The sequence below is a fragment of the Microcaecilia unicolor genome, chromosome 8, assembly GCF_901765095.1.
Source record: "Microcaecilia unicolor chromosome 8, aMicUni1.1, whole genome shotgun sequence".
In the NCBI taxonomy this organism is placed as follows: Eukaryota; Metazoa; Chordata; class Amphibia; order Gymnophiona; family Siphonopidae; genus Microcaecilia; species Microcaecilia unicolor.
This window is the reverse complement of record NC_044038.1, coordinates 165,316,545-165,328,634: the sequence shown is the minus strand read 5'-3', so window position 1 is coordinate 165,328,634 and position 12,090 is coordinate 165,316,545. Positions and strand designations below refer to the sequence as shown.

Genomic DNA, 12,090 nt, shown 5'->3' with positions numbered 1-12,090 from the left:
TTATACATTTTAATAATATTCTGGCTTGGATACTGTGGGTTTAGCAGAGAAATGCAGTCTGCAAGCTCCAACAGCCCTCAATGGTTCACATTCACACAAACATGCGTTTCTGCTTTTGGTTTTGGCTCCGGCCAAAACCAAGTGATTTGTTTCAGCTACAGTTTCAGCAGAAACTGAAAAAAGCATTTTGTCGGCCTCTTTCCACCACCTTGTATTCTTCTAGCTACACATTATCTCTCATCTCTGTGCTGTTCCCATCATTAGCATTTGCCTCCACAAACTCTCCATTTCTCAGCACCTACTTACTGCTTCTTACCACAAATGTTTCCACTGTAAGCTTTCCCTTCCTTGCATCTGCCCTCTTCCTCTTTCAGATAATAACCTGAGCAGCAGCTGCTAACTGCTGCAAAAAGTCTACTGATACAGCAAGCATTTTCAAAGCTTGTAAGCCAAAACTTATGAGCTAGTAAGTTTGTGAACTGTAAGTTTTATAATGCACCAGTGTATTTCAGAAAACAGGACTGAGGCTGCAGACTAAACTGAAAACACAACAACGTAAGAACATAAGCGTTGCCATACTGGGACAGACCAAAGGTCCATCAAGCCCAGAATCCTGTTTCCAACAGTGGCCAATCCAGGTCACAAGTATCTGGCAAAATCCCAAAACAGTACAATACATTTTATGCTGCTTATTCTAGAAATAAGCAGTGGATTTTCCCAAGTCCATCTTAATAATGATTTATGGACTTTTCTTATAGGAAGATATCCGAACCTTTTTAAAACCCTGCTAATTGCTTTTACCACATTCTCTAGCAACAATTCCAGAGTTTAATTACGCGTTGAGTGAAGAAATATTTTCTCTGATTTGTTTTAAATTTACTACTTTGTAGTTTTTGCGTGGCCCCTAGTTCTAGTATTTTTTTTGGAAACAGTGAACAAGCGATTCACATCTACCCATTCCACTCCACTCATTATTTGATATACCTGTAGCATATCTTCCCTCAGCTGTCTTTTCTCCAAGCTGAAGAGCCCTAGCTGCTTCAGCCCTTCCTAATAGGGAAGTCATCCCATTCCTTTATCGTTTTCGTCGCCCTTCTCTGTACCTTTTCTAATTCCACTATATCTTTTTTGAGATGCGGTGACCAGAACTGTGCACAGTATTCAAGGTGCAGATGCACCATGGAGCAAAAAAAAAAGGAATTACAACATCCTCATTTTTGTTTTCCACTCCTTTCCTAATACTACCTAAAGTTCTATTTGCTTTCTTCGTCACCACTGCAAACTGAGCAAAGGGATTCGACTATCATCAATGATGACACCTAGATCCTTTTCCTGGTCGGTATCTCTTAATGTGGAACCCTGCATCATGTAGCTATATTTTGGCTTCCTCTTTCCCACATGCATCACCTGAGGAAAAAAAATCTTTACAGAAAGGGTGGTAAATTCATGGAACAGCCTTCTGATCGACAGAGCCGGTCCCAGGGTCTCTGGCGCCCCGCCCTGCAGACTATGAGTTGGCACCCGCGCTCCCCCCGCCGCCCCCCCTAGCATCTCCTTTCTCTCTTCTCCCACCCTGCCCTTGTCCAGCGATTCTCCTTCGCTCCCATCCCCCGCCGCCCTTGGTGCTTTAAATCTTTAATTTACCTCCGTTCCAGCAGCCGTGTCATTTGAAAGCCTTGCCCCGTCTCTAGCCTTCCCTCCCTTCATGAGTTTGTTCTGCAGTCCCGCCCTCGAGGAAATGACGTCAGAAGGCGGGACTGCGGAACGAACTCACGAAGGGAGGGAAGGCTAGAGACGGGGCAGGGCTTTCAAATGATGCGGCTGCTGGAACTGAGGTAAATTAAAGATTTAAAGCACCAAGGGCGGCACGGTATGGCGGCGCAGCGCCGCAGCGGCACCCTTGAAGGCAGGCGTCCCCCTGCGGTGCTTACCCAGCTTACCGGGTTTGACCGGCCCTGCTGATGAGGTGGTGGAGATGAAGTCTAACTGAATTCAAACAAGCTTGGGACAAGTACATGGGATCTCCAATGCAGAGGAAGGGATATTAGATGGCATGGATGGGCAGACCAGATAGACCATATGGTCCATCTTCCTTCATTTTTCTCTTTCTATGCAATATATGCAATGCAGTTTATAATCTGCTAGTGTGACAATGCATCATCATAATCTATGAGCCTTTTTTGCACATTTTTGTAAAATAGCTTTGTTAAATTTTATGCATCAGATTCTCATAATTATTCAATCAAAATTATAACAAACTAGTAAAACAGGCCCGTTTCTGACACAAATGAAACGGGCGCTAGCAAGGTTTTCCTTGAGTGTGTATTTTGAGAGAGTGTGGTGTGAGATTGACCTGTGTGTGAGAGACAGAGTTTGATGTGCGAGTGTGTGTGTTGTGACAGAGAGAGAGTGAGACTGCTGGGGTGCGAGTGTGTCTCCTCTTCCCCTGCCCGCCCCTCCAGCCACCCAGCGATTCTCCTCTCTCCCTACTCCCCCCCCCCCCCAGCGGATTCTACTTTTTCCCTTGCCCCCCCTCCAGCCACCCACCGGATGCCCCTTCTCTCCCCTGCCTCCCTTCCAGCCACCCATGAGTCTCCTCTGTCCCCTGCTCCCCCTCCACCACCCAGTGATTCTCCTCTGTCCCCTGCCCCCCCCTCCAGCCACCCAGCGATTCTCTCTCTCTCCCCTGCCCCCTCCAGCCACCCAGCGATTCTTTTTCCCTTGCCCCCCCTCCAGCCACCCAGTGATTCTCCTCTCTCTCCCCTGCCCCCCTCCAGCCACCCAGTGATTCTCCTCTCTCCCCTGCCCCCCCTCCAGCCACCCAGCGATTCTCCTTCCCCTTACAGCACCACAAAACACACGCAAACAACGGCCGCGCCACAGCCCTACTCAGTGGTTGGTTTCCACAGTGCGCCTGCACACGCCCAGCTTAGCAGCTGGACGCGCGCATTACACAGCAGCCCCACCCATCGACCTCTCTGGGCGCGCGCTCTGCACGGTGAACCAGCCTACCCGTCAACCGGCCAATCAGTGCTATGTACACTGCTCAGCGCCCTTCCCACCAACCCTCACAGCGTTTTGGGTCTAACAATACCGCCCAAATCTCTGCCCCTCCGCCAACCGCCCAACCTCTGCTGCCGTGCACAGCTCAGCATGCATGCCCACTGAACGATAGACCCAATCGCTGCTGTGCGCCCTCCCTCCACCTGTGGTTGGTCAGTGCTGCGTGTGATGTACCCGGAAGTACACTGACGTCAATTCAGAAGATGGATACAGCCTTACAGAGAGCACGAATGCTTCAAGGCTTCACTGCCACGGAGTCAGCTTCAGAACGTTGGAGGTGCTTTTTATTATATAGGATGTAAATACCATACAATATATTGTTACTTGACTGCATTTACCAATTTGCCTATTTCTTCCAAGGTACTCCGCCCCTCTCAAAAAAGAATCAATACTTAGGAAAATTTACATCTCTACTCATAATTATTTTTCAATAAATCAAACCCACCAATGTGGTTTGAGGAACAGAACCAGTGACTAGTGCAAAGTTAGCATGAGCCAGCACTACCTTTATTCTGTGTATTTCTCTAATTAACTTGGACTGGATGTCTTTTTTTCTAAAATCCATGCAGGAATGGATGTGTATGTGCTACGTGCTATAACAGCACCCATTTTACAAATCTCAAAGCCTAAAATATCAATGGGGTCAACATGGCAACATACATATATGTGCATCTGCCATTTTAGAAACATACGTTTACATTTCCCCAACCTGTCACAGTGCCTAATACTTGCCGTGGGGGTGGGGGTAGGGGTTGAGATGAAAAAAAAAATCACTTAAGGATTATGGGATCCACCACCGCTAATCCAATGGAGTGCTGCACTCTATACCATAAGTACCTTTATGGTGCAGGTGTTAATCCCAATGTTGACCTTATGTATTCCATTTCAGAACAGGAATGTACATGTGTATTTTAGCCGTGCCCTAGACCCACCCAAAACACATTCCCTTGCTATATGCATGTATTTACAATTTGTATGTATATACCCTGGGCTTTCTAAAATCAGGATTTAGACAGTACCTACTGTACACTGCATTAGAGTGAATCTCTTCATAAAGGCAGTTAATACATTCCAATAAATAAATAAGTGTATGCAACATACATATCTAACAAGGGACGTTATTAACATGGGTTACAATTAAGATGGGTTCATTTTAGCACAGGGTCTCATTGCATAGAATGGGACCCTATGCTAAAATAGCATGAGCTGTGGTAAAATAACCCATCTCAACTGCAGCCCTGGTTGATAACTTCCCCCTTAACCCCCAGATTCTATATATCGCACTTGGATTTGCGTGCATTTAAGCACAAAAATCCAGGCATATTTTATAACTATGCACATAACTTCATTAGCATTGTTAACAGCTCTGATCAAGCAATAACAAGCACTAATTGGCAAAAATTATAATTTACGCACATAGATTGCTAAGCATATTCTATAATATACTATGCCTAAATTATAACACGCACAGGCAAAAAGAGGCGTGGTTATGGGCGTTTCATAGGCATTCCAAAATTTATGTGCATAGTTATAAAATAAGGCCCAATGCATGTAAATCTATGTGCAGGGATTTACACCAGCTCTTCACTGGTGTAAATGGACACACGTAGATTCAGTCACATTAACTACACCTAAGCATATTCTAAATATAGTGTGTAAATCTATGCGCAGTATTTAAAATATGCTTAAGCGTAATTGCTTACTGTGTGTAAATTTATGTGCCATATATAGAATCAGGCCCTAAACGCTTGTTTTTGCACGTGCAAATTGAATAGAGCTTCTAAAATAACCACCTGAACATCTAAAACATATGCAATGATATATTATGAACAGTATGAAAACAATTTTTTTTTAAATGGAAGCTAGTTTTTGAAACATAATAAAAGAAATTCATTCTAAGGCCACAACAAAAGAAAAAAATATGAACTAAAATTATGAAACTGAAAATGAAGCTTCTTGGTTCCTCTAAGAAGGCTGTACAATGAGAACTAAAATTCCAGCTTTCACGCTGCATTTATAGTTGAGCCAAATTTAAAAATCTCAGACTGATAGGGGAGAATCATTGTTTTCATACTACAGCTTAATATATAAGAAAAATATATATATATATTTTTAAGTCTACACAAATAGTATAAAATAATTTGTCAACTTCAAGCAATACTTCCACAAAATATGCAAATTAAAGAGGCACCAGAAGAAGAAAAATGAGTGAGAGAAGGCACATGTGAAAAACTGGTAGCTGTGTCAGGATGATATTCAGGCTTTTAAGGATGAAGAAATGGGATAATATAAACATGAAAATAATCTGCAACAGAAAATGTATTAAAACTGAGAACTCTGGTAAAAAACAACAACAACAACAAAAAAACCTTTTTGAATTATGTTCCTCTGAATTACATTGAGGGGCATTTTTGATATGACATCCAAATTGGACTTTGGATGTTTTGTGCTAAGGGACTTATTCTATAAAGGTTATGCTCCTAAATTAGGAGCATAATCTATTTTGGCGCTCAGAGGGGTCCTTTTATCAAGCTGGAGGAAAAAGGGCCCTGCGCTAGCACCGGGGGCCATTTTTCCCGCGCACCAGGGACCTTTTTACCGCAGTGGGTAAAAAAGCCCCCAGCACACATGGTCATGCACCAAGAGAACTCTTACTGTACGGTCATGTGGCATGGAGCCCTTGGCTCCCATGTTAGCCTGGTAGTAACTACTTACTGCTGGGTTATCACAGTGCAAACCATTTCAGAGGGCTTTCTTTTTCCCCCAGAAATGATGCAAGCTCGGGGCGGGACTACTGTTGGTGGCTGTGTTGGGCTGGTGGTAGTCCCGAAAGAGCGAGCAGTAAGCCCTCGTTGGGCTTACCGCCGCTCTATAAAAGGGCCCCAGAGTATGTTCCTAATTTAGAATAAGGACCCAAACGTCCCAAATCCAAATAGTAAACATGACCATTTTCGAAACTGCAAAACGTCTTTGTTTTTTTTTTAACAAAATACCGTTTGTAGCAAGATTTTGTGCTCGGTGCGTTTATCTTTTCAGGCCATTTTCAGGAAAAAAAAAACATACAAGTGAAAAATGTAGAAAATCAAGCCACTGAGATGTAGGAGGGGGCAGCATTTTTAGTAGACTGATCCCCCAGACTTTCTAGAAAAACAATGGGGGCACCCTAGGGGGCACTGCTGTGGACTTTATATAAATGTTCCCAGGTACAGATCTCACCGTTGCTCGCTTATCTTGTCTGCTGAGCGCCTACAAAACCCATCCAAAACACAGTACCCTCCACTGTACACCACTACAATAGCCCTTATGGGTGAAGGGAGCACCTATATGTGGGTACAGTAGTTTTGGTGACTTTGGGAGAGGCCACAGTTTCCACCACAAATGTGACAGGTAGAGGGAGATAGGGACCAGAGTTCCCCACTCCAAAGTACACTGCACCGACCACTACACTACTCCAGGGACCTGCATGCTGCTCTAATAGACCTAGCTATAACAACTGAGGCTGGTAAGTACTATTATTATTCACATTTTGGGGGGGTGAGAGGAGGTCAGTGACCACTGGGGGAGTAAGGGGGAGGTCCATCCCCAATTCCCTCCACTGGTAATTTAGGGCACCTTTTTGTAACTTCTTTGTTCTAAAAAACAGGTCTAGACCCAAGCGTTTAGATTTAAACCCTGAACATTTTCGTTTTGTTTCACTATGGCTATAAAACGTCCAAGTGTTAGGTATGCCCCAAGCCCGCCCAAATCCCACCTTCGAAACACCCCCAACATGCCCCTTTGTGTTTGGACACACTGGAGATGAACTGCATAGACGTTTGCAAAACAGGTTTCGAAAATACAGATTTGGATATTTTGAGAAGATTTTCATCCAAATTCTGCTTTATGACACTTTTTAAACGTCTTTCTCTTTCGAAAATGAGATCCATTGTCTACAAAAAAATGAGTTTTCAGAAAATTTGTTGTCTAATCAACTTAGTAGTCACTGAACTGAAATGATAAACACCTAAGACCAATAGCTATGTAAAGGGTCTTTGTACAGTACAGTCTCAATTATCTGATGTATACAGGACTGGCAGATTGTTGGATAATTGAAAAGTCGATCTGAGACTTTACAATACTGTACTGCATCCCTCCTCCCACCACCACACTCAGCTCATCCCTCCCTCTCTCCTCCTCCTGCCAAACAGCAGCAGCCTCCCCCACTCCCAGACCTACCCATCCCCAACCATGTAGGCCCCCTGAATCTACCTTCAAAGCCTTTGTGGTCCAGCAGTGAGGTTGGGGCTGGAGCGCCCCAGTTGTTCCTGCCCCAACCTCTCCACTGGACCACCAGAGCTACGTTACAAAATAGTCTAAGTGCTTTGAAAATGAGCATCAGTGCTACAGGAGATGAAAACTTTTGTTTCAAATGGTTATGGAGAGAATGGCTGGGGATTAACAAAAATGACTGGGGAAGGATACGATCAGTGCCTTGGAATATCACACAACCTTTCACCAGTTCTCCCATGATGCACCCCACTGACCAGATATCAACTGAAAATAAAATGAAATGAATAATTATAAAATATAATGAGCCAAACAAACATAAATACAAGGTCAAATTAAAAATAAGAAACTTAAAACACAAAGTCTGTTGGTATGTAATTTGAGCTGGTGGAAACAAAATTAATGATCAAGATTAAAATGTGGTGCCAGCATTCATACTCTTAAAAGAAGTTCAAGATTTCTAAGTTCATTAGAAATTTCTGAAAATTGTCTCTTTAAATATTCCATTCTACCATACCACTGCGAAGGATACAATCCCTTCCTGGGAACAGGACTTTATGCAGGACCATTTCTGCCATTATGCACCCAACAGACCAGAGATCCACTATCAAATATTAAATATGAGAACAAATAACCAGAAAATGAAAGAAATTCAATACTTTCATTAATTTGTATTTATAAAATGACTTCATATTATTAAGTCTCAGAAAATGTGTTACTTCAATAGCACTTAAGTGTTCTTCACCAAAAACGACAGACAGACTTTGTGCTTTGGCCATGGTCACTCAACCTAACATCAGATGCGTCTCCGAGGACAACAGTGGGCCACAAGCAGCAGAGGCACATAAAGCAAAGATAACAGCTGCACAGCCAGAAGGAACAGTGGCACACTGACTAGCACAGCCCCTCCCCTACGCTCTTCAATATCAGGGCTGATAGACCTACACCTCTGATCTAACGCCTTACTAAATAAAGTTTAGTACATTCAGAAAGAGTGATAATCTATCTATTGTTATGCATACCTGGTGAGTCTGGTCAGTGCAATTGTTATATACCATGGTTTTACTAACATTGCCACCATCAATCCAATTCACAACACTCCTCCCATCTCCCCAGGTCAACTGAGCCAAAATATATGATATAATAGAGGGAATGTAAAGTTTCTGCTCAAAGACTGAATTATTAAGCCTGTCTTTTATCTGATAATAGCCCTCAACAAGTGAATAAAAAACAAACAATTTAAATCTCTAGTTTTATTTAAATGTGTTCTACACAAACAAAAATGCCAATTTCATAGGGAAGAGCCGGAAACTGATTTTGCTTACTATTTCCTAAATTTTTAACATTTCATAGCACTGCTCAGAAATGTAAGTATATTCAAAATATATAGGCATACATTTTGTTGATCTTAAGGCCCCAAAAATTGCTGGGGCATTCTTACAAAAACAGAAACACGTACTTCGTCTACAAACATCTGTAAGAGCTTCTCATATTTAGAGGAGCAAATGCATTTTAGTTCATGTGCTATTAAAATATACATCACTGACAGAAAAAGGAAGAATAAATCATGGATTTGGAATATTTCTCGACTTTGTGACCTATTAATAATAACCTTCAATTTATCAAATTTATAGTAATTTTCATTACAGTATATGCTAAGCTTATAGTCAGCCTTTCTTTCTCCTTCTCAGTTTTCATCTGAGTTAGTCCACTGGCAGGCATGTTATTGTGTTTGCAGATGGTTAAATCCTTCTCAACACTTTCCAGCCAGCAGCTGAAAAGTGCTAAAGAAACTGAAAAACATTATACAGTATAATGTCACTTAATCCATTTTTATCATCTGTGCTTATTGCTATGTACATATCCATAGAAACATAATTGTTCACATTTTAATTGATGACATTTGCACAGATCACTTTATAATCACTAGATCCTTTTCATTTCCCTGAGGAACAGGTAGCACTCCCCTCTCTCAGCCTCTTTCAAACTCACTCTACTCTAGCTAGTTTATTCTACGTCTCATAGAAAATTAACAACTATCCAAAACTTAATTTTGGACAAAAAAAAACAAAAAAAACTTACCATTTTCTTTATAGCCCATTCCAAGAATTACCTCTGGAGCTCTGTAATATCGTGTTACTACATATGGAGTCATCATAAAATTGGTACACGCTGTCCTTGCCAGTCCAAAATCAAGGATCTTCAGAGTGCAATCTGATTTTACTACTATATTGCTGGGTTTCAGATCCTAAAGAAATAATGTAATGAATTGTTATTGTGCAACAGCAAATGTAGTTCTCTATTTGCTAATGGATTTCACATTTACTTATAATAAAAGCAAGAAATTTCAATGAAAAAAATGTAAAAGCCCATAACTATAAAATATAGAAAATTATAGGTAATCATCTCTAATATTAAACATATGGTAGTTTTATCAAAGTAAACAAAAATAATTTTTAAAAAGTAAATATATTGGCATTGATCAAACACATCACATCTAATTAAACAAGCATCTGGACTCTCAAGTTAAATTCATATTGTGATGCAGAAGCAAATTACTATAATTTTGTCTAATAGTTCTTTAAAATTTGTAATAAACTTAAATATATCTGCTTTTTTGGAGAACTCTAGAGATGGTGACACAAAGATTGACTCTTATAGTTTCCTTCGCTTTCGAAGTGGATAGAAATAATATTTTCCGTTTGTATTTTAAACATATGCAAGCCAAATTTTGGGGGGATAAAATTCAAATTTATCCAGACCTCAACAGGGACACTCAGAAGAGACGTCGTGAGTTTCTAATCTTAAAGCCAAGGGTTATTGCCCTAGGCGGTTTGTATATATTGAAGTACCCCTGTAGATGCTTGGTTACACTTGAAAGTGTTAGCTATGTTTTTCTAGACCCTCAAAAACTGGCTGTATTTATAAAAGCCAAGGAAGAGGGGAAGGTTCAACCCTGAATGACTACATAGGAAATGATACTGTTAGTGCCTTCTAGTGTGTGGATAACGCTCTCCACCTTGATTGACTGAATTTATTTCCTATCTTTTTGCTGATATCTTGTTTTCCCAACTATGGTGGTCAATATGTATATGATTTAATTTCCCTTTCTTATTATTTTTTCATGTTATAAAAAAGAAAGATATGATGCTTCTGTTTAATTTAATCTTAAACCTTGCATTTATAGTGATATGAATGTATTATTTTCAAAAGTTATAAATAAAAAAAAATTTTGTAATAAGCATTTCGAATCCACAAATTCAACTATCTTTAAAGTTACAATCTTTACTGAAAACACATGTATAGTTCACATGATTAGATACTACCACCAGAAAGACAATAAACAAGAATATTGTACTTACATTCTTTCAATATGTGCACCAGTACATTTTAAGGAAGATTTTAGAAAGAAAGTACAAATCAGAATTGAGTTGTCCAGGTCAAGATGCATCAAATTCCAGCAGTATTTCAGAAAAGGATCTGCCGACACAGATCCTTTTCTACAATACATTCAGGAATGGACATGTATATACTAGATATGTGCAGCAACACCACCCATTTTGCAATGCTTACATCTAAAACATCAATGGAGACAACCAGGCAATATATCTAAGTGCACTTGTATTCAATATGCATGTATAAGTACTGGTATTTAAATATGCAAATCACAATTATGGCTTCTACACTAAATAATCACCCTTATGTTTAACCACCTAAGTTAAACCTCACTAACGTTCCGCTGTACACTGAAGATCCAAGACCACTGGTTCCCAAACTTGGTCCTGGAGGCACCCCAGCCAGTCAGATTTTCAGGATACCTATAATGAATATTAACGAGATAGATTTGCATGCAGTGGAGGCAGTGCCTGAAAATCCCTCTCATGAATATTCATTGCAGGTATCTTGAAAATCTGACTGGCTGGAGTGCCTCCAGGACCAGGTTTGGAAACTATTGTCCTAGACAATTTCTCACAGAACTGAAACATTTTACCTTAGCTGTCAAATCTTTACTTGAACACTAACTGGCAGCACTGCAGTAAAACAGTTCATGAACTACAGATGGAGTTTGTGAATATTAAATCTGAACCTAAAAATGGTACCTTCTAATACTTCAGTTCCAGGAGCTTGGGAGGGCCAACAAACTAAGTTCTGTCCCCCCCCCCCCCCCCCCAACTCCTTTGTTTATGCTGTGTATAGTAAAAAAAAAAGTAGGGTCATGGCCCCTGTGGCCCACCCTATTCTATTGCCAATGCAGGACTGGTACAGAAGTGTGTGCACCCATTTTGTGTCCACAGATCAAAAAAGTAAAGAGAACAATCCTAGAAATTGGCTCAGATGACTCTCAATAGACCAAATTCACAAAATTAGTGATGGTATGCAGAGAAGCAACTCTTAAGATCATTTTAAATTATCATATGGAAAACTGTTCTCCACCCCAACACGGTACTTTTGTGACATTTTTATGTTGGAGCTAGAAAAATGAAGGTGTAACTCAAAATTTCACAGTATATGAACGGCCAAATTCTGGAACTAGTTCTAATTCAGCATTGATGAAATGCAAAGCTGACAAGGAAATTGTCATCTACAGATGCATAACAGGATGCGATTTTGTAGAAATGAATTATAGCAATTAGTTGTATTGAAATTTGATTACTTCAGAAGGATAAAGGATACTACACAATTTGATGTAGGCCACAGAACTCTGCTTTTTTTTTTTTTTTACTGAAGAAAAGCCCATCCTATTACTCCAATAAGATGTGT

General features: G+C 40.5%; 1 protein-coding gene across 1 annotated transcript in view; it reads right to left on the bottom strand.

The window, feature by feature from the left end:
* MAPK9 (mitogen-activated protein kinase 9) overlaps positions 1-12,090 on the bottom strand; it is a 121,585-nt gene that overhangs the window by 27,233 nt on the left and 82,262 nt on the right. The window contains 2 exon segments of the mRNA XM_030212873.1: positions 7,525-7,596; positions 9,412-9,577. Of these exon segments, the coding sequence (XP_030068733.1) occupies positions 7,525-7,596; positions 9,412-9,577 (238 nt within the window).